General features: G+C 48.2%; 11 protein-coding genes across 11 annotated transcripts; 7 read left to right on the top strand and 4 right to left on the bottom strand.

Annotated features, from left to right (window-relative positions):
• Positions 1 to 383: 383 nt before the first annotated feature.
• Positions 384 to 1751, top strand: N7537_002344 (uncharacterized protein; the record flags this gene model as incomplete). Its single annotated transcript, XM_056893402.1, has 1 exon — positions 384 to 1751. The coding sequence occupies one exon, from the start codon at positions 384 to 386 to the stop codon at positions 1749 to 1751; it is 1368 nt and encodes a 455-aa protein (XP_056758397.1).
• Positions 1752 to 2078: 327 nt separating this feature from the next.
• On the bottom strand, positions 2079 to 3380 carry N7537_002343 (RNA-binding protein; the record flags this gene model as incomplete). The annotated part of the gene is made up of 4 exons (XM_056893401.1): positions 2079 to 2787; positions 2846 to 3038; positions 3092 to 3248; positions 3303 to 3380. 4 exons carry the CDS (start codon positions 3378 to 3380, stop codon positions 2079 to 2081), a joined length of 1137 nt encoding a protein of 378 aa, XP_056758396.1.
• A 2711-nt stretch (positions 3381 to 6091) lies between these two features.
• N7537_002342 (uncharacterized protein) lies at positions 6092 to 6304 on the bottom strand (the record flags this gene model as incomplete). The annotated part of the gene is made up of 1 exon (XM_056893400.1): positions 6092 to 6304. One exon carries the CDS (start codon positions 6302 to 6304, stop codon positions 6092 to 6094), a length of 213 nt encoding a protein of 70 aa, XP_056758395.1.
• A 1154-nt stretch (positions 6305 to 7458) lies between these two features.
• N7537_002341 (6-phosphogluconolactonase) lies at positions 7459 to 8259 on the top strand (the record flags this gene model as incomplete). The annotated part of the gene is made up of 1 exon (XM_056893399.1): positions 7459 to 8259. One exon carries the CDS (start codon positions 7459 to 7461, stop codon positions 8257 to 8259), a length of 801 nt encoding a protein of 266 aa, XP_056758394.1.
• A 642-nt stretch (positions 8260 to 8901) lies between these two features.
• N7537_002340 (NAD(P)/FAD-dependent oxidoreductase) lies at positions 8902 to 10330 on the bottom strand (the record flags this gene model as incomplete). The annotated part of the gene is made up of 3 exons (XM_056893398.1): positions 8902 to 9166; positions 9222 to 9465; positions 9523 to 10330. 3 exons carry the CDS (start codon positions 10328 to 10330, stop codon positions 8902 to 8904), a joined length of 1317 nt encoding a protein of 438 aa, XP_056758393.1.
• Positions 10331 to 12267: 1937 nt separating this feature from the next.
• On the top strand, positions 12268 to 12510 carry rodD (the record flags this gene model as incomplete). The annotated part of the gene is made up of 2 exons (XM_056893397.1): positions 12268 to 12426; positions 12502 to 12510. 2 exons carry the CDS (start codon positions 12268 to 12270, stop codon positions 12508 to 12510), a joined length of 168 nt encoding a protein of 55 aa, XP_056758392.1.
• Positions 12511 to 13745: 1235 nt separating this feature from the next.
• N7537_002338 (uncharacterized protein) lies at positions 13746 to 15002 on the top strand (the record flags this gene model as incomplete). Its single annotated transcript, XM_056893396.1, is given in 3 exon segments — positions 13746 to 14672; positions 14684 to 14817; positions 14927 to 15002. 3 exon segments carry the CDS (start codon positions 13746 to 13748, stop codon positions 15000 to 15002), a joined length of 1137 nt encoding a protein of 378 aa, XP_056758391.1.
• A 668-nt stretch (positions 15003 to 15670) lies between these two features.
• On the top strand, positions 15671 to 17379 carry N7537_002337 (uncharacterized protein; the record flags this gene model as incomplete). The annotated part of the gene is made up of 2 exons (XM_056893395.1): positions 15671 to 15718; positions 15829 to 17379. 2 exons carry the CDS (start codon positions 15671 to 15673, stop codon positions 17377 to 17379), a joined length of 1599 nt encoding a protein of 532 aa, XP_056758390.1.
• Positions 17380 to 17914: 535 nt separating this feature from the next.
• Positions 17915 to 21402, top strand: N7537_002336 (WD repeat-containing protein; the record flags this gene model as incomplete). The annotated part of the gene is made up of 5 exons (XM_056893394.1): positions 17915 to 18100; positions 18199 to 20858; positions 20908 to 21164; positions 21221 to 21340; positions 21394 to 21402. The coding sequence occupies exons 1-5, from the start codon at positions 17943 to 17945 to the stop codon at positions 21400 to 21402; spliced, it is 3204 nt and encodes a 1067-aa protein (XP_056758389.1). The 5' UTR covers positions 17915 to 17942.
• A 949-nt stretch (positions 21403 to 22351) lies between these two features.
• On the top strand, positions 22352 to 24043 carry N7537_002335 (putative MYND domain protein; the record flags this gene model as incomplete). Its single annotated transcript, XM_056893393.1, has 1 exon — positions 22352 to 24043. The coding sequence occupies one exon, from the start codon at positions 22352 to 22354 to the stop codon at positions 24041 to 24043; it is 1692 nt and encodes a 563-aa protein (XP_056758388.1).
• Positions 24044 to 24430: 387 nt separating this feature from the next.
• N7537_002334 (pre-mRNA-splicing factor CWC22) lies at positions 24431 to 26974 on the bottom strand (the record flags this gene model as incomplete). The annotated part of the gene is made up of 1 exon (XM_056893392.1): positions 24431 to 26974. One exon carries the CDS (start codon positions 26972 to 26974, stop codon positions 24431 to 24433), a length of 2544 nt encoding a protein of 847 aa, XP_056758387.1.
• Between the last annotated feature and the right edge of the window lie 10 nt (positions 26975 to 26984).

Raw genomic sequence — 26984 nt, 5'->3', positions numbered from 1 at the left:
AATATTGGCTAGTCGTTCTGAGAATGCACTTGAGTTGAGATATTATTCCCCCTTTTAGAAATCCGATTCTTTGCTCTTGTGGAACATGCAGCTTCCCTTCTCGTTTGTTAAAGGGAGAAGCCCTACTTTTCCTCTGTTCTTCTGAGACAAAACAATTCTTGTTTTGTCTGCCTCATAGGGCATATCTTCACGCGGAACAAAGCATCAATTTGTACACTATTTCCAAAGTTATTTGTCGTTTCCCAATTATCAAGACAAAGCAAATAAGACATCTTCATCCATGCAACCTGCATGACTTAGACCTCTTTTATCGTCTGCATTATAAATAGGGCCCTGTACTTGACCACTAATTCTCCAATCCATCATTGCTCATTCGGAGAAATATGTCGTCGGCTCTAGCAACATTCATCGTCCTCGCCATATCACTCCTTCTCATTGTGATATTGAGCCAGAGACAGAAAACCAAATACACATCAAATGACCCAGCATTATGTCGCCAAATAATTGCCGGCGTATTGAAACACGAAGATCAACCGAATATCCTCTCACCACACCAAGCGAAAGCAATGGCCAATAGACATCTTCCCATCGCCTTCGGAATCGACAATTCTTTCACCCAAACAGACAGCATCCATGCCAGCATGTTCGTCCAGAAAGTCAAACCTTTGATCAATCTATCAGCGAAGCAGTGGCAGGGCGTATCCGAGTTCGCCAGAGTCATGACCAACCACTGGATCGAGCATGGTTTTTCAGGAGTGGACCGTAGCGGCGGCAGCAGCTGCCATGAAGGAAATCACGACAGCAATATGATCAGAGTCGACCGCAATAGAATAAACATTGCGAGTTTAGCACAGATACTTTCATTGAAAGTTGTGCTGTGTCTTTTTTTCAAGCAAAGGCCTCAAGACCAGGCATGTGATGAGAATCTACTGAGCCTAGCACAGTCTATAAATCGAGTCTGGATATCCTCCAAGCTAAAGTCTGCTGAGAACGATATTCCCAGATTCGAAGACGATGTATTGCTTCAGACTTCTCTGGCCAATATCTTCGGGAAACATGATCTCCCGGAGGATAACCCACTAAACCTCATCCTCCCTTCCTTTGAGACAATGTGGCGAATTGTCCTTCGAGCCTTCCTGGAGGTCAGGTTCGCAACTGGGAAAGAAGTACGTGAATGGCGAGATACAATGGTTGCGTTCGCTGAGAACCCTACCAAACTCCAATTCGAGGCAGGCGCCGTGTCCCCGTCCAGCAATGAGCCTAGAATAAGTGATACGCAATGTGTTCAGATTTCACCTAGTGCCAAACAAATTGTCCTCGAATCGCTCCGACTATACGTGCCTACGAGACACGTGCATCGAGCGTATCAGTGGGACCAGGCTATGGGGACATCTCATGAGATAAAATCCGCTGATATCGAGGGCTGCCATCTGAGGTCTGATATCTGGGGTTCTGATGCAGAGATATTCAACCCGAATCGCTGGTCTATTCTTACGCCGGCGCAGGGAGACGCGTTTATGCCTTTTGGGTGTCCGCCCTTTGAGTGTCCTGCCAAGCCGACTTTTGGACCAAGGATGATTGGGGTTTTGGTTGGTTCTTTGTTGGCGGTTTTAGAGGACAAGGAGCAAGCAAAGCCTTGGAATTTGGATTGTGAGGATACGAGTGTGCTGGAGCACCTTACGTCTGGGAAGAGGTTGTGTCCACATAGGAATGCCTATACGGATTTGTATCTAGTGCGGTCTATGGAGTAGAGAAGAATGAATAGAGATATCTAGAAAAGTTATTTGGAATACAAGTATATCTTTAGGTGTAAGTGAAGCAAAGGGGGGTCTGAGAGGTTGAACACTCATAGAGCTGTCTATGCAATCCAAGAATAGACATTATAATGAAGAGACAACCCTTTGCTGGAGGATTCATATCTAAAAGAATCTAAACGCCTAGGAAGCAGAGTCAGTTACAACGAACACGATCAAGAAAAACCACTATCAAAAGCCAATGAATAAGCAAAGCACGAGTAGAAAGTATGGATATTTTGAATATCGACCGTCACCAACCTCGAATAATACATGAACATTCTATCACGTCGGCGCAGACGTCGACAAACCCTCCCCCGACCTATTCAACCCAGACCCATCTATCACCAACGGCTTACAAGAATCAACAGCATTAGCCTCCGCAGTCATCTCATCCGCCCACGACTGAGACGTATCCCCACCACCCGGCACCGATCCTGCGGTGTCTGAGGCAGCACAACCCCCATCAAAGCTAACAGCCCTTGCAAGATGCGAGCCATGATCAACCTTCACTATAATCTGCGAGCCCATGAAACTCAGATTATTGAACATGGTCACAGCACACTGGGCCTCGTCTGCTGTTTGCATTTCGATCAACCCGCGGAGCTGGCCATTGCCATCGACCGAGTCCGTGGTGACTATGCTGCATTTCTGGACAGTGCCGGCTGTCCGCAGAAGGGTTTCTAGATCGGCGCATGTAGTAGTCGCGTTCAAGTTCTCGATTGTGATGGATCGTCGATCTGGGTAGAAAGAGGGAGAGTTGGGGTGGTAGTGTTGGTAGTTCTGTGGTGGGGACATCTGGTAGCCTGGGATCATGTTCCAATGCGGCTCGTACATTGTGCCGTTCATTACTGGGGATGGGGGGTAGCATTGCATTGGTGGTGCGTGTGGATCTGGCATCATAGGCATGAACCCTTGGTGTGGCATTGGTATGGGTACCATCATAACGCCGTACTCTGGGTATGGATATGGTGGAGTGGGGGGATTGGAAGATCTGGGTGAGGGAGATTAGCTTGTTTGATATTTTATACTTGGGAAGGTGGCAAACTGACTCTGGCGAGACCGGTGATGGGGGCATTGCCATATTTCCAGGTACTAATGGAGGCGTGGTGTGGCCAGAGATGTAGCCTGCTGGAATCATCGCTGGACTTCTGGTAGGACCGGCAATGGGCTTGGTTGGTGTACTGGTCCGTGAGAGTGTGACGACCAGACTCTGGCCGTCCCATCCGCTGGTGGAAAGTCGATCTATGGCCATGTTAGAATGGGACATTGAGGATTGCTGGTATATGAATACATACGGTACGTTCGCCAGGCCTCGTCTTCATTCTTGACGATGATTTGGCCGAGTCCGGTGGGGAATCCATGGCTATCATCGTATACTACTGCTTGGCGAATATGCAGTGCGGTTTGGCGCACGAGATCTTTGAGTTCCTGCCAGCGGCAATGAGGTGGGATCTGGATGACTTGTTAGTCCATGAATTTATCTGAAATGCTCCGTTTCAAACTCACGCCCTGAAGGAATACGACGAACTCATCATCCGATCTGCGTGGTCTGGGACGACCTTTATCACGACCGGGAGGAGGCATGGTTGCAGGTATCTCAAACTGATATACTCCGCTGCTTCAGTGCCGAAAGCGCACTAGCTCAAAACGTATGGATTTAAATGTAATAGAATGTTGATGCTTGCACGTATCCCGGTGTGTCAACGTTGCGAAATAGTCGGGTCTCGACTTGTCCGACCAGGTGTTCAGTTGAAATCCAGAACTTAGGACAATTTTACTCTCTGTCAGAGGTCTAGGTTAGCCTAGGGTATATAAATAATGGGGATACCTTTGCATTCCCACTCTTCTTAGGTCGGGACGACTACAACGATATCACCGAGCATCAAGGTGCAATCAAGGTGTAATTCTTGGGAAACGAAATCGCACACGCATACCTTTGTTTTTCCCTATCGGATAAATGCAAGTCAACGAATTGGTCTGACCGACAAACTGCTGAGAAAAGAGATAAACCCCTCCACGAGCTGAAGGTCGAGCGGATTATAAGGCGTTGGAAGCAAAAAAAAAGAGAGGATGCGTCGAGGTTTCACAAGAATAGTTCTGATGATATATGATATAGTAAATTAATTCCTTAAGTCTAGCAATAATATAGTCTTGTTCATGGCGTGCAAGTAGAAATCACGGGGACCCAGAATACTGCACAATCTGGACGAATGGCGACGGCGGACGATGAGCAGTAGCCAGTCATATCAGAGAATAAGCAGTTCCCTTTCTCCTTCAGGCTGAGATATGTCATTTTTATCATGAGCTCAGCTCTGCCAAATATTAGAATACAATAGAGTGGTTCTGCCGTCCCACCACTCCCGGGTATAGTTCCACTTAAGGACATTGTATCGTTCTGATCTGTAATATGTCCTCTTTCCCCCCCGTCCTCTTTGCTATTAATATTTAAGGATATTCTACATTAAGTGCCGGGTATACCCGTGCACAGAGGCAAATCGCTTGGGAAAGCCTGGCTTACCTGACTTAATAGTATGTGTTACACCGCTAGATCCGGATCGGACATGCAGAGTACATGCAAAGTGGACCTGTATTCATCACATTGGTTTTTGTGTCTATTGTCAGATCGGAACCCTTGGGAAAAAAAGCAAAAAAAGTAAAAGAATGGACAGAAAAGAAAGGAAGGAAAATAAATATAATAAATATATATTTTTAAAAGGATCTTCGATCAGAGCGGGTCGGATCATGAGCAGTCATATCTTGCAGTTATTGACATTTTTTCTTTTTTGGATCGATTGAATCGACTATTGATTTCCATGCGTATTTTGATTCCCAAGTACCTGCAGATACATTTGGAAAAAATATGAAGATAGGATTATTATCGAAGCAAAGAAGGGTAATCTTGGAACTCCAGCTCAAATCCATCGAAATTCTTATGTGCGCAGGCATGTATCGATAGTCACACTGCAGGTCCCAGCAAGTCAGAATCAGGTATGTGGAATACTACCTCTACCGCACAGGTCTACACGGCGTACTCCGTGCCCTTGGAATATGCAAAACCCAAGTGTCTTACAGATCTTCAAAATAGATCTTCTGTGTTCCTTTTCTTTAATCAGGGCCGGTCTCAAGGGGGGACCAATAACTACAACAAACCTGTCACAGGGCATGTACGACTGTTGAAAGTATATTAAGACAAGGCAAATGACCACACAGGGAGCTACTCACATTCCAAGCATGTGGGATTTGCATGGGGTGAGACGACGCTGTATGACGATACGCGACCAAAACACTGGGCTCCAGGGGAGATCACAGGGCCAATCTGCAAATCTACCTCTTTTACTGGCGAATTGGAGCGGAAAGTCTGTTTTGAATAATGTTTGGTTCTCACGTCAATCATAAAATTACCTTCTCATCCACCGGGGATTTTGAAATCCCCGGGTGCCAAATGCGGATGTTTGGGTTTATTCATGTGGCAGAGTCGCAGGTGTACTACATATATAACTAGTAACTCTAGATGTAGGCAAAGGATCATGTTTATATGTTTATTTCAAACGATGAAATGAAATATTCTAATTCAATATATGAAAATGTGATGTTAGACAGGCTTGAAAGAGATAATGAGATAGGAACCCAGTGGGCGATCGCTGAAGAGCAAAATAACAAGGATGCAAAATGTAAACAGCACTGCTGCTTAAGAGAGTAGTTGAACTTGCAAGAGAATCCGGGTCGGCAAATCAAGACGCAAGAATCCAGCATGCAACATATAATGTACTCCGTATGTTGTATATGATCGATGCCGACCGAGTGGAATGAGCCAATTGTGATGACTTCCCAAGCGCACCTTGGTCCAAGGTTTCATGGTTCTTGCACCGAGAGCCACTGACCTCCAGAACTGCCATCCTAGGGGTCGCAGACACCCAAGAATATCCAGTTGACCGAAGCCAACTTGTATAATCCTCCATAAACCTCGGTATTCTTTAATAAATCCGATCAATGAAAAGCAGGCCGTGCCAGCACAGCCTACAGAATCTCACAGGAACTCTCGAACCGGGGTCCAAGGCGAAGTCGGAAACGAATGAAAGTATCGAAGAGACGGGATAGAGTGGTATCCCTTGAAAAGGAAGTCGCATCTACCCTTGCGACGGGGAAGGGGGACGATTTTTTGTTGGTTTGAAAGACGGTTTTTGTGATGTTGATCCGGTCAACCACTCGCTAGACTCCCCAGATCCTCCGGTTTATTGTGGTTTTGGTTTTGGTTTTGGTTTATTGTTTATCGTGATTCGTATATTGTTTTTGATTCACCCTCCGAAGCCGACTTTGGTTGCGCAACGGCTGCAGTAGTAGGAGTTCATACCGAATTGAACGACGCTGCGGCCTGATTGGCCTAGGCTGAGAGATTGTTGGCAGCGGGAACATCGGACGATGTCGAGAGTTTGTGGAGAAGTAGCCTCAGATGGACGAGCAACGCCGCCCGTCCGAGGTTGAGGAGTGATTTGTACTGGAGAGCTCATTTTTGGATTTCGAAGTTTTGAAGGGAGGAAGAGAGGAGGGGGGGAATCGCATGTTTTTGAGTTGAACCCGGTTAGGCGGCTGAGCCCCGTGATTTCTGGGTTTACCCCAGTTTTTTTTCCCAAGTGATGATGATTTGACTCGATAATCAGGAAAAAAGGGATACAGAATATGAAACAGGGAAAATATTCAAGGCTTTTTTTTAAAAAAAAAATTATTCTATTCCTCCCTATCCTACGGAGTAATCCGTATTTCCCCCCCTTCTCTTGCCGATCATCTATGCAGGATACACATGGGCTTACATATGGGCTGCTTCCAAGGTTTTATGCGCTCATTCCAATAACGTTGCTACCTAAACCCATCGGACATCACCATAACCTTGGCCTTTCCCCCCCTCTCTATCTGAAGGGAATGTCGACATTTTCCAGTACATGCTGGATCATTGACCCGCAAAATGAGGATATAGGAGGCAATACATTGAACACCAAATTAATTCTCCCCACTTGATACTTGATCTAAAACAAAACTAAGTCAGAAAGGGGAATACCTATTTTGAGAGTCACTAATGTACATTTACGTAGGTGGGCGTCTGGGGCTTCGCGTCGACCCATTGAGATATTATGCATTTTTCATTTATCGTTAAATGCTGGTGATATCTTGGAATTTTACATATTTACATATTTATGTTTGGGGTTAGATTATGCAAATTAATGACGAAGATCCCGTCATTTTCTTATCTCCCGGGGTCAGGGCTGAATGTTGGAATACTTAGGATTTTCCAAGGATTTTCCAAGGTCAGAACCGAATCATGCAAGTTTAGGCCATGAAGAGAAAGTCGAATAAGGTGTGGCAAACCTGCCCGGAGGTTTGCCCAGGTGGTAGGAAGGAAAGATATCCGGATGAACTTATTGGACGATCCTTGGAAATCCCATCCCACTTCGGCGAAATCCATCCCACGTTGACCCGTGGACATTAGATTCGCCAGCGACGTCATATTCCCTTTCCTCTTCTCTTTCTGAACTTGCTACGTTGCCATCTAGTCCATCCCTAAGCCTAGGCCAAGCCCCCCCAAAAAAGCGTTTAGATCTCGGCCCTTACCCCGCCAAAAAAACGAAATATCTCCTGCCCCTCATTCTTGTCCCACCCACATATCACCATGGCCACCGGACACCCCAACCTGCACAGCTTTGCCAGCTCCGATGAGCTAGCCGCCCAATTGCGAGGCTATGTCCTCCGCAGCCAGACCTCTGCTCTTGCCCGACACGGCACTTTCCGTCTCGCCGTCTCCGGCGGCTCCCTACCTGCTGTTCTAGCCAAAGCCCTCCTCGCCACTGGCAATGGCTCCCCGGAAGATACCCCCCAATTCTCCAAGTGGCACATCTTCTTCGCCGACGAGCGCGCCGTACCGCTCGACCACGAGGATAGCAACTACCGTCTGCTGAACGACGAGCTCGTTTCCAAGATCCCCGCCGAGCTCGGCTCACCGGTCATCCACCCCATCGACAAGAACCACATTGAGGATGACGATCCCCAGGAACTCGCTGATCTCTACCAAGAGGATCTGATGCGCGAGTTTGCTGCTAAGGACAGTGTCAAATTGCCCGCTTTTGATCTTATCCTCCTCGGCTGCGGACCCGATGGCCACACCTGCTCGCTCTTCCCTGGCCACGCCTTGCTTCGCGAGAAGGATGCTTGGGTTGCTGCTGAGACCAACTCCCCCAAACCTCCCCCTAAGCGCATCACCCTTACCCTGCCTGTTGTTACCCATGCTTCCAACATTGCCTTTGTCGCGACGGGCGCCGGCAAGAAGGAAATCCTTAAGCAGATCTTTGATCTTGAGGAGGGCTCCAGTCTTCCTTCGGCTCTGGTTAACCAGGGTGCTGGTGATAAGGTGACCTGGTTCACCGATCACCCCGCAGTGGATGGTGTTTCATTCCCTCGTCGTGGGAGTCTTTGAGGTGTGAGGTTTGCTAGATGGGATTTGAGATGTATGGATGTGGGGATGGCTTCCTTTCCTAGTTTGCAACTGCCTTGTGTGGCATTGGATGCACTGGCTGCGTTGAAAAGTGATGTTCTACTTTGGTCTGTTGTTAGGACAGGTTGACCAAACCTAATATAGAATTCATATTTGTTTCATCATTTTTATCCATCTGCGCAAAGCAGGCAAGCTCTAGTGAAACTACGTTTCAACCTTGAAAATTCCTATTGTTTGTCATTAAAAGTGTTCCTCCTGGTGTTCTTTTAGATCTTTCGAGTTGGAATAGTACAAACAATCGCCCCAAACAAGTCTAGAGACCACATGCATAACCAACCGACAACTCTGTGGGACATCGATAGCGTTCCAGGGAATGGGAGATGTCGAAGCCGGCAGCCGCACTTGTGCTATATAATCCACTTACACTCTCTCCTCTCCGCTCCCCCCGGGAACAGATAGAAGACTATACATCAAGGATAAGGAATTCAAAAGGGAATAAAGAAGCATCGGCTCTAACTTGGGGTATATATAATGCCAAACAGCATTACCATATAAAAAAATTATTTGGAACGTCAATTCAAACCACATTATATCTATCATATCAAGCGTATCAAAATGTTTCCTTTACAACTTCGCTGCAGGTTCCAATAAATGCTTCATCTCGGAGTTCGGGTACTCAACGTTCTCGGACGAGTCAGGTCGTTGTCGATCCCATGCCCACTTCTCGATCAATTCCGGTGCCAATTCTCCCTCAAGCATCTGTGTGATGTACTTTCCAAGTACAGGGAAGAACTTGTATCCATGGAACGAACCACAAGTGGCGATGTATAGTCCTCTGGAGGCAGAGTGAGGCGAAATTATAAAGTCGGAGGTAGTAGTGAAAGCGTCCCTTTTCGAGTGTTAAAAAAAAAGTAACCAATTGCGTTGTCAGGGGAAGCACTAACCAGCAAATACGGTGTTTCGTCATCTCCCATGTTGCACTTTCGGGCCCATACCACAGATTCCTGGCCTCTACAATATCCTGCTTGAGAGGTCCTGGAACCTTCCACTGGTTGTAGTCATGTGTGGGTGGAGGAGAAGAGATGTACTGTCCAGGGAGTACTTCTCGGGTGTTTGTGAAAATCTTAGATCCCCACCACTTGAGCTCGCGGTCTTTAGTTGGGGGAAGGGTGCCAATGAAGGGTTTCCCTGGGTAATTATTAGTGGCCATTCATGCATATGCAAAATATACCGGGAAAAGCGTACCTTCATCAGGCGTGTAACCCTGGAAGCCAACAGGCATGTCTTTGAACTTTTCGTATTGCTTCTCATTGAGTTGTGCCATTCCAGTGGTGATACCAGCCGCGAGAATTCGCTCTCCGGCTCGTAGCCCAGGATTGCCGCTTTTCGCAGCACTCCACTCTAGCAATGTCGGTGTGAAAGCACCCGCAGCGACGACCACATGCGTGGCGGACAATATCTCTCCAGATCGTGTCTTGACACCGGTGCAAGAGCCACGACCATCGAATTCAAGGTTAGTAACGGATGCAGTGACGTATGAGACGCCCAATTCCAGGCACCGTTTTGTCACTGCTCGAAGAGCGTCTCCGGCAGCAGCCCAGCCACTAGCCCTGTTCACGAGAACCTCCTTAACACCGGTGTAGTCGGCATTATCAAAGATTCCTCCATAAAGCTTTCTGGCTTCAGCAACAGGGAGAGCAATGATATCATCATTTCGACCAAGTTCCTTGTGATTTGTGATGACATTTTGCGCGTAGTCACTGCGACACGTCCAGTAAACGCCAGTCTGGTGAAAGTGTGGCTGCCAAAGAGGGTCGTTTTTGAAAATCTCTTGAGCTTCAAGAGCAAGTCTACAGTAGACCTTGTCATCGTAATCTGCGCGGACAACCTTGTTCCAATCCCATGATGCTGCCACGCGCGACTCGGCATCATATGCATCTCGATCGACCAGAGTTATCGTTGCATTGGGATACTTCTGGATGAGATGGTAGGCGGTCGATACACCAAAGACACCCGCGCCAATGATAAGGTACGAGGGGTTGTTTGAGGTCATTTTGAAATTGTAACTTGTTTTATTATCTCTCTAATAATCCCAAGGCTACCCTAGGTATTTATCTATGGAACGAGAGTCATTGTGATTCCAATAGACGGTCCGTATGTATCGGGCGGGGGTTCCGATTGAGCCGATCACATGGAGTTCTAATGCCCTGGATTCAGACTGTTAATTTTGATCGATTGGACAGAAATGCGGTGAAATAGCCGGAATGCCAAGTAATTATTAAGATAAGGTCGACCAACAAGAGGGGGTAGCAGTCTTTCGATATCGGTTCACGGTCCGTCCACGGTCCGTATCTCGGAGGTCCGGTTTCGGGTCTGCCACGTACTTTCTGAGAGCCTACATTGTCCAGAACCTTATAACTATGTGGACAGTGAGCGGATATAATATCTTCGAAGGCTAAATTCTCCTAAGTAGTTAGTATACTATAGATTGCTGTATATTGCCTTATCTAGGTAGCAAGAGAGCATAAGCTAAAACCTGGAGACAAATCATTGATGACATATATATATACCCAATCCTTATCAAACTATTTTAAAGTCTCTATTCTGCCCTATAGATAAATACGGAAGTACCAAAACAGTGAATGTACATGTCAAGGACTCAGGTTTAGGTATGAGCTGTCGCTTTCCCCCTACATATTTCAGGCTCATCCACGCAGCTCAGCGTCGATCTCCCGTTTCTATCCGACCCATGCAACCCCGGATTTTCCTTATGTACATACCAGCTCAACTTGATGGCCTCCTTGATAGCTTAGGCAACCATGAATGTAAACTGGAGTTTTTAGACGGAAGCAAAAATGAGAATTGTGAATTGGACATATAGAATTTCAGACTGTCTAGACTCATGACGCTCATCATTTGACCGCTAGGTACAACAAACGACCCGACGCCGGTCAAATAACCAACGAACATAAAACAACACAACCAATCATAGTCTCCCGGCCCCATACGTGTCCACAAAGAAAGCTCAATTGGTCAATACATAATCAGGCTGAGACCCGTGGACCCCCGTGGCCGTTTTGGCTGTCAACGTTGTATTGTCTGGTTTTCTCTGTGTCATCGTACTGCTCCTAGCTGTTCTTGCATTTCTCCAGGCAACCCTGGTCACTCTATTATAATTGATCATATTAGCTAGAATAAAGCAATAAAAGATAAATTAACTTACTCCACCATCAATCTTGCAGAGAGTGAAGCAATTATTGGACCGCGAAGAAAGCGCCGGCCCTGCGTCGGCTTCAATGGGTGAGGCAAGTGCCAGACCAATGACAGTTGCAAGCGCTAGAATAGTGAAACGCATTTTGAAGGTGTTTGTGGGATATGTAGTTGGGTTTCTGGTGGGAATTGGAGTTCGACGAATTGATAGAGTAATGATTGTTTCTTAAGCTACATCGAAGGTAAAGTGCCTACCTTTTATAGCATCTCTTCAACTACATACCATCTGATATCAGTTTTTCAATCCATCCCCCTTCGCTATTGTGAGGCCCCGCCCCCACGACTCGTGCACGCTTATGTGCATCATCTCCATCAGGTGGGGATAACCCTCACGAATGCTCACTCGTATTCCAAGAATGCCAAGATCGATCTACATGAAGACTCTGCCGTTTGAGAAAAGACCTGCAAGTTGGGTGGGCTGATTCTTCTCAGCTTCAAGGTATTGTAGTGTCAACTGATCTGATCCTGCAATGTAACCCCTAAAAGGCGAACCAGTCAGGCATAGTTTGGCATATTGAGCGCGTCTAGTCCTAAGGATCTGCAATCTATTGTTTCTATGAGGGAAATAATAAAGATGGCACCGGCTCTATATAAAGCCCAGCGTTCGCGCGGATTATAGAAACTCATTCCTCAGCAGTCTTCAACATTATCTCTTTAGACCCCACAAACGATTTCGAACAATCTTTATAAGAACAATATTTATAAATCAATTCCTCAAACATGAAGCTGTTTATCGTCTTGTTTGCACTAGCTGCCTACGCAATGGCCGAAGCTGGTCCAAACCTCGAAGCGAGAGCTGGGTGCTCCCAGAAGGGACAATACTGCAACGGTGGCACATTCCTGTGCTGCCCCGGACAAGGAAGGTGTAGTGGAGGTGTGGTAAGTCGGTCGTTACTCTTCTTCTGGAAACAGACATGGTCAAACATGATAGCAAATGGCTAACATGAGATATAGTGCAAATAAGTCGTCACTATCTACTGAGGGAGTACAGAGGTCGCCTTAGCGTTACAGGATCCACATATGAGAATGTTAGGGCTGTCTCTTTGGTGAAATCTGGGTTAGTCCAGGCAGTGTGTTGCCGCTTCTGAACGGCCGTTATAAAATCCTCCATCCACAACCAAAGCCAAGTTCAATGAAGATTTATTGTACCTTGCTAGCCCAAGTTTTTACTCAATGAAGCCAGCTCAATTTGGCAATTTGGTCATCATATCAGGACCCAACTCATTCTAAATTCGTTATTAGCGGAGCCTATATTCAATTCATAGTATATTAGAATAGGCGGCCGGCTTCTGTTCTTACCGCAATTACCTAGTTGACTCATAACAATACCCGCACCAGCCATATGGGGCCACTTCCACCTAGACGACATACACTATACTAAAGAGAGACATCGGTTTTGATGTCATCAAAACGTTCCACGTATAATGTTGGAGGGGGCTAAGGTTTGCAAGCACGACAGACAACGACGATAAATGCAGACCACCTTATTAATATGATTACTGGGATCTATGAACACATATCTTGCGGACCGGCTCGCCGTATGTGAGCGATCCATTTACCGACATCAGGCATCTCTGCTCTTAACAAATCCTAGCCCGGTATCAAGTTTGGTTCCATACAGTTAGGTAGTTAGAGTAAACATTCATTAGAACAAATAACTTCCTCCTGATAACGGCGGAGCGAAGCAACCATTCAATAAACTTCTTAAGAGTGTTCCCGGCCTAGAAGTTGAATATAATGATTCCTGGGAATCCAACTCTTCATGCATATCGTGATGTACTAGCAGATCTCCTTGGTCAAAGAATCACTGTACCACTGACACCGTGAGGCCCTGTAGAGCAGCTTGCTATGGTCATTCTATACTCGATGTTCATGCAGCATATTTACTAAGTAAATCTTTGTATCAAACAGGATAGTACATATCAAATTCACTGGCACCATGTAAAAGCCAAAGCAAACATCTAGGCATTGAATGAGTCCAAGTCTTCAACCCTCGAAACTAAAAAGAACAAATGTTTTAGCGTTGGACTCAACGCGCGCCATTTGAATCGAGACTCAGTCCATCATCCGAACTTCACTATCACCACCAACGCTCCATCGGCACCACCCACCTTCCATCAATTTTGCTGTTTTGAAAGCTTCATTGAGAAGTATTATATCCCCAAAAACATTTTTCATTATTAACACAATACAGCAGTATGGAGAATCGCGTTGTGCGAAGCGTCCGTCCGAGGACTATGAGACCGGACCGTGAGCCCGCGCGTTCGACCAACCCTAACCGCTTTAACTTCAATTCAAACAATGGCACCAACGCTATACTGGTAGCCATTGACTTCGTCGACTTGAAGTTAGATACTGGCGCATTTGATTCCGCCGAGAATGTCGATTTTATCGATTTGAACAAGGTCACTCGTGGTCCGATAATCAATCCCGACGACCTATGGGATCCCCCTTTCCATCGTGTTGCTGATAGCATCGACCTCATCGAATTCTCTTCTGATAATGGGGCTGACTGTACTGACGTTGACTTTATCGAAATTTCTTCGGACAAAGACAAAGCGGCCGCCGATCTGGCAACTGACGTCAACTCCATCGACGTGAACTCGAAGAACGATTCCCCTACCCCGGACAACAACGCAAATGGCTTTGAAACGAGTTCCTCCACGGACTTGATTAATATGTGGTCCGGTGACGGCGGTGCTCATGCTCGCTACAAGAAAGTGATCGGAATGAGACCAACTATCGATCTCATTAACTTGTGGCCCGATACCAACATCCTTCCAGTCAACATGGACCTCGTCGATTTTACCATGTACAGCAGAATCATGTGCTATGCCTATTCTGACATTGAGCCCAGCATGAGCAGCATGGGAAGTATTGGGACCTTTAATCCAAACGTGGATAATGGACGCATTGGCTTGTACAGTCGGAGAATGAACTCCTGGTCGGAACACACTCATTCAGGATATCGATCCATCAATTCAATTGAGTCCTTCCCAGAGTTTAAACTTGGAAGTGCGACTTCCAGTCCCCTGGATACCGCGTACACCACCAAGTCAAGCTGGGGACCTGAGGCTTCTGTTCCCTTGCTTGCCATGTCCACCTCAGAATCCGAAGATGGAAGTGTGACTTCCAGTCCATGGATACTGTGTACACCAACTCGGGGCTTGGAGCTGGAATTGGGATTTCTGATTCCTCGGCTATCTTGGAGGCTGCGGAGTGGGGTGAGGACTTCAACTCCACTGTGAGTTCTGTGGCCCCCGATACTGTGTAAGTACTATGCGTTCTGTGGAAATGAGGTCTGGCCAGGCAGCTACTGACACGGCCGCCATGATTTCCGCTGTTTTGATCTGTACTAACACCTCCTGTGTTATATTAGGAACTCCTGGTCCTTTGCATTTGCCGAAGGATTGATCGCTCGATTGGAGGCACTGGAACGGGAGAGCGGCTGGTAGTTCCCTTTAAGATAGGAATTGATTTCTTCGTGAAACATGAATTTTAGCTGTAGTTAGTAGTCTCTGAAAAAAAAAAAAAAAAAAAATCACACATGATAGTGAGATAATGAGATAGTGAGAGTGATCAGGGCGAGATTTGATGGGAAAGTGACGGTTAGCTCAACGTCGACAGAGGCTGCCTATGAGGGGCATACTCGTCGACGGGGAAATATGGGATTTGTTCAGTTTGGATTTTCAAAACGTCCAAACAATATCTATATAATATGAACGTTTTCTTTTCCTCAAGCAATTTCCCATATGGTGCAAAGTAATAATTAACCCGAAATGGTCTGAACTCTGAACCTCTGTGGTGTAGTGGGTTATGTGATTTTTGAAATGAATCATTTTTCTTTTCATTTTTTTAATATATACCTATATACGTATTGGATAATCTTTTTAAACAATTTAATTAATTTTGCATGCATTTGTACTGCCTATGAAGTACTCTAAAGGATCGAAAAACAAAGCTATAAGAATAGAAGTGTGGGTAACCAGGAAGATCACACACCTACATGGGTAGCTTTCCGATTCTCCATTAACCACAAAGCGCCCATTTCTTGAATTTCTTGAATTTCTTGAACCCAACCTTGGAATGCATCATGCCCATTCTCATCTGATGACCTTGTACGATGCCCATCCCAACACGTTCGGCTTCGCTACGCGACCCCCGTAAACAAGTCAGTCCCCCGTTTGTTTATCCGTCAAGCTCCCCACAGCTATCGCATCCCTGACTGTGCCACCATTGCCATGCCAACAACGACATATGGCACCATGCTAATTACTACAGACTTCAAATATAGCACAACCTGCCACGAAACCCTCCCCTGCACTACTTACCACGGCCAGCCTGAACAAGGACTCTACCCGAGAAACGAATGACAAGACCCGCTCGCCATCAAATTCCTCGCCGGTCGAGGGTGTGCCTCTGAAAGAAAATGGAGTCACTGCCCGAGGAAGGACCCTACTTCCCCAGCGCAGCAATATTGCCCAAGACAATGGTCGTGCAACGGGATACGGGCGCATTCAGCCACCGAGCAGCAAGCTGAAACCACGCGCGGACCCGTCACCAACTAGACAGCGAGAGATATCGCCGGCTAAAAAGCAAACACAGTCGGACTCTACAGCAGGGAAGACCGGGGTGGTACCCAGCCGTCGTCAAAGTATCATGCGACCTGGTGGGTTGAGGATTCCTTCAGCGAAGATTACAATCCCTTCGTCAAAGAGCTCAGCGCCATCATTCGTGCCACCCTCACCCCACAAACCGCCAGGAAGACGATCCCCGGTCCAATCTTCTACGATCAGAAGGCCCCCTTCGCCCAAGAAAACAGAGATGCTACCCCCACCACGCCCCACACGGTCGCTCTCTTTAAGGCAACCTGTCAGTGCCAGCAAGGGACCGCCTGTGGCAGCCAAAATCCACATGCGGCATAGGAGTCAATTGGTACAGAATACAAAACAAGTCGAGACAACCCCACCAATTGGCCAACGTGCACGAACACTCTCAAACTACCAACGGCAGTCGTCTCCTAAGAAAATTTCCAAACCCCCAACGCCTACCCCTGGAGCCGAAACTCAGCCTGGGAATATTCTGATCTCTTCATCATGGCCGGATATTGCAGCACTACAAACAGAACTTCTTCAGCTCAGTCTTTTCCATTCCAACTCACTGCAAAGCCATGCTGAATGGAAGTCTGATTCCGAGACACGTCTGCGCAAAAAGTACGACAGTGTCGCTAGCCAATACCGCTTGGTACTGGCAGATGAAACGCAGCGGCAGTGTCGCCTGAATGCGCAGGCCATAGGGCTTTGGCTTTCCAATTGTCGTGAACATCGCGGTCCACATGACTTCTCTGAACAGATTCAAATTTTGTCACAGGTTCTACAAGATGTCTCGGACATGATTGCTGGTAGCCGGGGTGCACAGTACTCTCAGGCTGTGAAGACATTCGAAGACTGGCTTAACCAAGCGGAGCTTATTCGTCATAGCCGCGGACCAGGGTGCGTTGATGTCGGCGCCTTTATTGACCCCCTGGCGCGAAGCTGGAAAGAATCATTACGTACTTTAAATGTGAGGCTCGAACTATGTGTACGCCAATTGCAAGTCCTTGACATCCTGGGCTTCGGGGAAGTGGAGCGTCTAGAACAGTCTGCTCTTGCCAGAGTGGCCAAGAATCTGACTGAATTGATACTACTCATGACACAGGAGATCCGTGCCATGCAAACACTGGAAACAGAAATGGTGCGTTCAGAAAGAGATTTTGTTGGCCTTCTCGCGACCAAGCTGGCAGGCTCTGAAAGGGAAACAAGAGCTCCCCGGGTCGGGGCATGGAGAAGCTAGTTTTCGGTTTATATCTCTTTGTTTGAGCCCACGAATACCCATAGCTAGTTTTCAACCACCTGTATAGAAATATGCATATTATGCAGAAATGAAAAAGAAACGAAACAATAATACCAGCAGCGTGAATGGATATGAGGGTTATGACTGATAGTACTTCGTCTCATGTACCTTGCAGCCAGCCATAGCTTGCGCGGTACCTTATCTGTGGTAACTCGATGAGTCAGCCAGTGTTATCTCCAGGGCTCAACCTGGGGTGATCTAGATCTTGCAGTATCGCGAACCCGCTCATTTTCCCCTCATACTTGCTTTATTCATGTCTTTCTCACTCCGTTGTCACTTTCCACACCATACAGATATCTGATGATCTATCTTAAAAGGGGTGATGTAACCTTGCAAAAGTTATCTCTCAGTTATCTTCTTGACGTCATCCACGGCAGCTTCCGTTTTGACAGCTAAAGTCACCCGCAAAGAGACGGTACCCACTTGCTCAGTACCTTTCGAGATGATCGCCGATCGTACCTAGCGAAGAATTTCAGCTTTCTCGCCTATCTGATCCAGTGACCATGAAAACCTCGCTCTACGATCGCCTTTGGCGCCGGGAATGCGGGGAACAGGTGCGGTATGCTGGGCTTCGGGGAATTTACGGATCCATGGAATGGGTCAATGATCTCGACATTGTGAATGAACTCGGTGGGCATACTGGATGTGTCAATGCCCTCAGGTATGTTTATAGCTTTTACCTAGGCCGAAGCACTTAGTTTCATCGACTGGCCAACACTTCCGCTATTTCTGATGCTTATCATACTAACGGTCTCGCAGTTGGTCGAGGTCAGGGCGTCTTTTGGCGTCAGGCTCTGATGATAAGCACCTCAATATCTACTCCTACCAACCCGACTCCTCCGATGCCCCATTCTCGCTCAATACCACCGTCTTCACCGGCCATAAGGCCAACATCTTCTCCGTCAAGTTTATGCCACACTCGAACGATGGGACTCTGGTTACATGTGCCGGCGACTCACAGGTTCGCGTCTTTGATATCGAATACTCAAGTGGCAGTAGAAATTATGCTGCCACCTCCGCATTTGCAGCCTCCACTCGCAGCCGGCGCTTCAATGAGTTCTTCAGTGGCACGCGGTATCTGAGTGATGGCAATACCAACGCTAGATTGTATCGAAGCCACGTCGATAGCGTGAAGCGCATAGTCACCGAATCTTCCCCGTTTCTCTTCCTCACTTGCTCTGAGGATGGTGACGTCCGCCAGTGGGATCTGCGGCTACCATCTAGTGCATACCCTCCGCCACGGGGTGGCCATGGCTTCATGGCATACCGACAAGGATTGGAAAATGATGACCCCAATGTTCCACCGCCTCTAATCTCATACCGGCCATACCGTCTGGATCTCAATACCATCTCCTGCTCACCAAGTCAGCCGCATTATATTGCCTTGGGTGGTGCGCACCTCCACTGCTTTTTGCATGACAGGCGAATGCTTGGCCAGGACACTTCTGTTGCAAGGGGCAGGGCTACATCAAGCGCTGCTAGCCTTAACGATGACGAGGAAATGAGTAAGGCGACACGATGCGTGCGAAGATTCGCACCGGGCGGCAAGCACCATGGGAAGTATGCTGATGATGGACACATAACTGCTTGTAAAATCAGTGATGCGAACCCCAATGAGATGGTTGTTAGCTGGTCTGGCGATCACATCTACAGTTTCGATTTAATCCGCAGCCCAGATGCCCGAGAGACACAGACGAGCAATAAATCGACTCTCAAGGGCAAGGACGGACAGCCTCGCCGCAGTTCACGGAGCCGGAAGCGCAAGAAACCCGCAACACCTTCATCGCAGGAAAGTGGTGGCCGACATCAGTCCCATCGTCGCTCAGCAGAACCAGATACTCTTAGGATTCAATATGGGAATGGCGAAGCAGAAAATGTTCCATTCCTCCCATTCTCGGATAATGTCCTAAACACCGGCCCCGAGCCTTTGCTCGAGCAGGCTCGATATTCTGTGCTGAATGATGCCCAGCGATTGAGCATGCAGATCGCAAAAGGGTTAGTGAAACTTCGAAAGGCCCTGTTTTCAGAAACTGCAGTTCGGGAAGCCGCAGGGTCTGACGAGGTGGGACCCGAATCGTACTCGAGATGTTTTTCGTCCGCCCTACAAATTGCATCTACGTTTCTCCCACAAATGGGCGATGTCATGCGCGAATGGAGCTATCCCATGAACCCATCACAGGAGACTGTCAATTTCCAACAATCGCTTCGTCGCAATCGCCAGTCGTCATGGAGATTTGTCCAAGCTGCTGGCGCACTTGCCCATGAGTTGGCAGATCAAACACAAGTTCCGGAAGAATCAAGATCAAGCTTCCTGATGATCAAGCCTGCGCCGGGCGAAGATGACCCCATTGACCCAGCAGCTCAGTTTGGCTACGAATTCCTCCGAGCAATTCTTCTCTGGCTGCAGGGCGGCAGGCAGCGTCTCTTGGAGGGATTTCAACGCCGCAATGCCCCTCGACGATTACATAGCCGATTCCCAATCCCAGATGAATCCGAAGAGGATGCCATCGAAACAATACTAGTGCCTTACATTATGGAATTTGCGCGTGATACTCCGATCGTGAATGTGGATGCTTCCAGATTTGAGCATGACAGTACGCGAATTCTGTTCCCAACCCAACGAGCTGCCGTGACAGCATTCGGAAATGCTGTCAGATTGCCTTTGGAAGATCTTGGGGACTCAGCTGCTCGGTTCGACAGGCGCCGTGTCTCTAATCCTGTCTCGCAAATCCGCTCGCTTGACCGTGCCTCTGCGAAGAGGTTCTGGATTTTGCGAGTAGGCAGAGGAATCTTGATGGAGACAGGCAGCGAAGTAAATTACAGATTTGTCAACAATGCTTTCGGTGGACTTCACACCATAACGGACGAGTCCGAGAGTGAATCAGATGAAGAGAGAGTCCAGGATGATATCAATCCCGATGTGGAGGAAGAACGAGCCCAACACATTGAACCCATCAGGGCTAGTGATTCCGTTTCCAGGCAGAATGATCCTCGACCTGAAAGCTCCCAAGGCGATGCAAATTCTTCGGACAATAGCGATATTCATACAGGCGAAGATGGGAGCGATGGCAGCCAGGCAGAGGAGTCAACTGACGACGAAGATCTGGATGGCTGGCCCACGGATTCATCTTCGGATGAAGATAGCGAAGGGCTTGGTTCCGGTGGCACTATGGCCCATAGATATGCCATTCGAAAGGCGCGACGTGATATCGAAAATCATGCTCCACGCGTACCTTATATGCGAAGTTATCGCGGCCATTGCAACGTCAAGACCGTCAAAGACGTCAACTATTTTGGACTGGATGATGAATTCGTGGTCAGTGGCTGTGATTCTGGTCATATATTCATCTGGGACCGCAAGACGTCCAACCTGGTCAACATCCTAGAAGGTGATAGTGAAGTTGTCAATGTTGTTCAAGGTAATTTTCTTCCCTGACTAGGAAGACAAAAATTAACATTGTGAATTAGGTCACCCCTATGAACCAATGATCGCCGCTTCAGGAATCGATAACACCATCAAAGTCTTTTCACCAGACCAGCACGCTCAAGATGATGCTCGTAATGGTGTGAACATCCTCGACCCCGACAACCCAGCCAACAAGGTTGGACAAAACGCCTCCAGGATCGGTGGCCTCGAGAGCCGGAAGCGAGTCCATGAAAGCTACCGCATCATGAGCCAAAACGATGTTGAGCGTCGTGGTGGCATCAGCGACGCACATATCACTGTAAATTACGTGCCCATTATCTTTGTCTAGACCTCTTTGCTGACTTGTACATAAAGCGGAGTATGCTCGAGCGCCTAGCTGCTAACCTAACGGGTGAAGGGGGCCTTGGGGTTGAAATTGATGATATTACAGGTGATGGTGAACATCGGACAGTTGTCATCGATGATAATTGCTCGGTATGTTTGGAGTTCTTGTTGGTTTTGTGGAAATGATACTAATCATTCAATAGGTGATGTAATGGATTTGAACAGGCAGGGTGTCTGCATTGCACAGTGTGAAAAAAAGATCATCAGTCTCCCATAAACTCATACATTTATTGCTATAGCATTGCATTATAGTCTCCAATGCAAGAAGGCGTTCTTTTGATTCATTCATTAGTTCAAGGTTGCACCTGCCCTTCCTCTACATTTGCTAGGTATCTACCTTTCCTTACAAACTCAAACAAGGCTTAAGACCTACCATCACCCACACAACTACAAATCCCCACCGTTCTCTTTTATAAACATTGCAGACATCCCCTCTCGGCGCTACTGAAGCCAGATGTCCTCTTTTTCCAATATACCTCATGGTAGGAAATCTTCTATCTACAAAACACGAGAAATTCTCGCGTTCGTTGCAGACTGGTTGCGTTCAATCGGTTGAACTGCGATTTTGGCCTTTTACGCTTCTATTTGGTCTAAGAACCGAGAGAATCCTCTTGGCCTATAGCCGAGACTCCGCTGTGTTATCTAATGGATTTCTCGCACTAGGACGTCAATTATACCATATAAAGTGTAATTTGCTTCTCAAGTCTGTTGCTTTTAGACATAATCGATAGAATTTTCATCTTTTATCAAGGTTACTGGTCCTATGGACAACCCCAATTGGAGAGAAGTATATATTCACGTGACCGTCCTTATCGATGAATTTTTTTAAGATAAAAAGAACTTGCCCGCACTAATATCGTCGATCTACAGAGGGGCAGACCACAATCTTCATTTATAAAGTCAAATATCAATTGATATTGTGTCAATGATATAGGCTGAACTTTTGAAGTCTACAGCCTACTATCTGTCTACCAACCCAACTCTCTACACCCGATCTCACAGTTTGATATCAATTTTATACTACATTCTTGGCTGTCAAAAACCAAAGACTGTATAAAAGTTCTTACATTTTTGGAACAAGAGTAAACACACCATCACAGTATGTCTGCATCACAAGTACTCCAAGCTCGCAATGAGACAACCACCAGGCTCTATGCAGACCCTCACAACCCTCACCTGCACCTTGAACGAGGTCTTCAGTATGAAAAGCTGGGCTTCCCCGATCTCGCTTCTGCAGATGCATACCGTGCCCTAGCACTGCTAGAGTCAGTGGTTGACCCAGATGAGTGCGAGTTCCACGCCAAGCGGAAGGTAGACCCTTCCCAGCAGGCTCCTGAGAAAGCTGCGAATGAATCAGACGATGAAGATGAAGACGAAGACAATAACACTGTGCCCATCACCCAAGAGGAATACGATGCCATCATCGATGAGGTGTACGTCCTTCTAGTACGCAGTCTCGTCCGCTGCGGCTGCTACCGCGATGCATTCGAGTTTGGCGTGCGCGGATTAGCCCTACTCGAAAAGAGATCTGCAACGGCTTCAGTAGCTGCTTTGAACGTGCAGATGGATCGCGTGAAGCAAATTTACAAATCTCGCTCTGGCTCTGAAACTGAAAACATTGACCTGGACTCAATCAACCCCAGTGTCCTCCCTGCACAGGGCTTCGCCCGCCGCGTCCTCTATCCCTGGAACGAGCACGAGCCAGACCGCCGTTCACCAGAGACCCTCAACTTGCTCAATGAACGACTGGCAGTCATTGCGCCGAAGTGTGAGGTCCGCGCAGTGGCCTTGCCAGTACTGCATGCCTCGGCGGACGACTCCGACTCCAACATGGACGTCTCCGTGCAGCTCGGCCTCTTCGCAAAAGAAGATATCGCCCCAGACGAGATCATCCTCCGTGAGTCTTCACTGCTCACAGCAACAAACCGTCTCCACGACGACCTCTGCGACGCATGCAATGCACCACTCCCAGAACTGTCCGCCGCCGAACCCCCCGTCGCCTGCGAGGGTGGCTGCGTAGACATCATCTTCTGCAGCCAAGCATGCCACGACACAGCGCAGGAGGTGTACCACAGCGCGATCTGCGGTCTCGAGGATGGTCTCGACTCTATCGGGAAGGATGTCCCCGATCCCAAGGATAAGGCCGACTACCTATACCTTCTTCTGCTTGGCAGAGCGCTCGCGATGTCCGCCACGCAGGATAAGCACGCTCTCGAGCTACCCGAAGTGAAATACATCTGGGGTGATTTCCACGATTTCGATATTGAGTCTGTCTCCGCAGAAGCAGAGACAACGCCTACCACAGACGATACCGCCACTCTGCCCTTCTCGTTCCAGCTCAATGTCCTGCAGCCGGAGCGTTTCCTCGATGAAATGGGTCTGGATCCATACACTGTGCTCTACCGTTACGATACATGGGTTCTGAACACGCTCTTTGCTAAGTTCCGTGGTACGGCGTCAGGCCGACTATCTACTTGGGATGGAGGCCCGGAGCTGTGCGCTGTTCATCCACTGTGGTGTCTTGCGAACCATTCGTGTGATCCTAATGTGACCTGGGAATGGAGTAGCGAGATCAATTTCCGCGCGCGGAGAGATGATGAGACGGCTGTTTGGTCGCGTGGGCTTGAGATGAAGGAGCTTAGGCCTGGGGGTATTGCTAAGGATTCGGAGATCTTGAATCATTATTGTGATATTGGGTTGCCGGTTCAGAAGAGGAGGGAGTGGGCTTCTGGGGCTTTGGGCGGGACTTGTTTGTGTGATAGGTGTGTTTGGGAGGCTGGGGAGGTTGAGTAGGTTTGTATTTATGGGTTGGTGTATGGGTCGCCTTGATAGATCATGATGAGATACCCTTTTTGACTGCATTAAATGAGAATATTGCCAACCAATGGCTCCTAGAATTCAAGCATCTATTACTTGAGGGATACAAAGTGGTCTATTTGGACATGTTTATTTGAACATTTGAGGAAATGGAATCCTGAAAAAGCGTTTGTCCACCATGAATAATCGATTTGCTCCTAATGAATCCCCCTAAGTTTCAAATTCCTGGCACCAGACCGAATAAAAGAAGTACAGCTGTCGTATTTTCGCTCCAAATACGCACTATTTCATTATCAACAGTAACATTCGGACCGTCCGACCAATCGCAAAGAAGTCGGGATTAAAGCATTAGAGGCTCCCGATTTATCTACGCCGAGGTGGTGTCCGCGAATAGGTTCGACCCCGTGATTCTGCCCGACGCCTGGGCGCAGGCGACCGAGAGCGAGAGACAGAGTCTGTAGCCTCACGTCGTCGGCGGGGAGGGGGGGAGACGGATTCGGACGAATAGCGTTTCGCACCTCTTGACACCGGCTCACGACGGGGCGGAGGTGTGACAGACCGGGAAACCGATCTGGAGTAGCTGCGGTTTCTCCGGGTAGGAGGGCTTTGGCCTCGGCGCGGCGGTGTGATAGACCGAGTAACCGAGCGGCGAGATCGATAGGGACTGCGGCTTGGGCTTCGCGAGTCGTAGGAGCGGGAACGTGCTCGACTGCGCTTGGCCGGTGTGCGGGAGACGGATCGGGATCGGGATCGTCCCGCGGGGGTCCGGGACCGACTGTCTAATGTGTCACGACGGCGACGGACTGGGGACCGAGAGCGTGAAGGTGTGTAGCTTCGGCTTCTGGAAGAGGGAGTGATAGAGCGAGAGTAGGAACGGCCGCGATCTCTAGAGGGAGAGCGGGAGTACGAAGGTGACCGGGAACGGCGGGAATGAGGAGACCCAGTGCATGTTGAGCACATTGAACGGGATCGATCAGATGGGGTGCGCGAGGGGGATCGAGAGGCGGCTCGTGCAGCCAAAGCAGGCACTGTAGGACGGGGAAGATTTTTGAGGTTTTCACGCATGTCTTCTGTCAATACACCCATACCGATACTGGTGAAGTAGTTGACAGAGAACCTAGTGTGGCGTGGGTTCTCCGTGGGGAAGAGACCCTCGAAGCTCGGTCGCAGTATATCATCCCTAAAGCGGGCCTGCAGTCCAGGCAGACCGAGATTCTCCGCGAGGTTTTGGAACAGGATTTTGATGAAGATACGGCTGCTGGATGTGGTCTCTTCCTCATTGAGATGAACCACAGACAAGACGTGCCAACCAATGGCATCGTTACTGATGAGATGGCCGAAGAACTGAGCAATATTGCGCAGTTTATTTGTTTCGTAACGATGGATGGTATCGTAGTACTTGGCAAAGGCAGCCTCAAACAGGTCCGACCAGAGTCGGTTGATCTTGGCGAATCGCTCTCCGATTAGGCCGTAAAATTTGGAGTATGTCCGTTCCTGAGAGCAACATTCAATGATCATGGATGGAAGTTCATGCTCCAACCCGGCCGGCAGGTTGATCTTCATCAGCTTGTGGCAACATTCTTCGAAATCAATGCTGGACATGATTGTGAGGTAGATTGTTCGACGAAGGTTGACCAGATCAGTATTGCTTTGATCCTTGATATCCATTTGTACTTCTTCTGTGTCCGATTCTTCCTCTTCGCTTTCATCTGACCGGTCCTCATCTTCCTCGTCACTCTCCTCGCCCAGGATCTCGGCCTTCAACTTCTTATAGGCCTCCTCATGCTCCTCCCACTCCGTGTCAAACTTGAAGATATTGAGAGTGTCTTGAGTTTCGAGCTCGTCATCCAAGCCAGCACGGTGTGTGATCTGATCTTCCTCTTCCACTAGGTCCAACTCCTCCTTGATTGCTGGGTTGTCCTTGTACCGATCCTTGCGCACCTGGAAGAGCACTTCGATCATGTATTGCACACGCTTATCAATATCGGCCTCGTGTAGAATGTTTCGGAATTGGTCGAATACGGCGAGTGCGATAGGAGCGTTCATCTCCTCCAGATGCTGACCAACTTCTCGAGTGAGGCCCACAGCAATCTCCACGCTATCGTCCGTTGGCTTGTGCAAAAGAAGTAACAGGATCTGAGCTGCCAACATCTCGTGGGCGACTTGTTGATTGCAGAGGTGTGCAATGAAAGTTGTAGAGGAAATGCAGACTGCCTTGTCGTTTCGCTTGAAGGCCTTGCGGAATTGGACAATCAACCTGGTAAGCAACAGATCACCAACCTGCGGAAGCTTGGTGTTGACGATAGACGCCATCGCTGCGTAAATTGGTGTGAAGGGTAAACTGGCCGCCTGCGCCTTCATAATCGACCGACAGAATAATCCTCGGCCTCTCACTAGGTTCTCCGCGAATAGTTCCGGGACAATGAACTTGATGTTGGAAACATTAACTTTATTGATAAGACCATTTATCGACTTCTTCAAAGCTTCCCACGCCATGCGCTGGTATTCCTTGCTCGTCTTATCCGTGATTTGCGCCTGTAACGCACGGAGTCGGGCCGGAGGGATGTAAGTGCCACCGGATCGCATGTTGAGCAGTTTTTCGTATTCTGCTTTCGCTGAAGCCTGCTTTTGTTCCTCGGTCATCGGCTTGCGCGCCGCTTCGCGCTTCTCATGTTCGCGAACACGTTCAGCGAGTTGCCGTTCTCTGTCGTCGACACGTTCCGCGTCGACGTTGGGAACATCGGGACCTTCTCGAAGGGAGTCACCGGGAGGCGATCGGCGACGATTTGGAGAGGGAGAACGAGACGGAGGTGAGCGTTTTCGAGAGGCTGCGGCTGGCGAATACGACGCGCCCGGGGGAGGCGTGGGCACGCGCACTGCAGACTGGAGAACATCCGAATCGGACATTTTCAATGGG

The sequence above is a fragment of the Penicillium hordei genome (genome assembly GCF_028827395.1).
Source record: "Penicillium hordei strain IBT 12815 chromosome Unknown utg000001l_segment0_segment0, whole genome shotgun sequence".
NCBI lineage: Eukaryota > Fungi > Ascomycota > Eurotiomycetes > Eurotiales > Aspergillaceae > Penicillium > Penicillium hordei.
The sequence above is the reverse complement of the archived record's forward strand: the minus strand, read 5'-3'. Positions and strand labels throughout refer to the sequence as shown.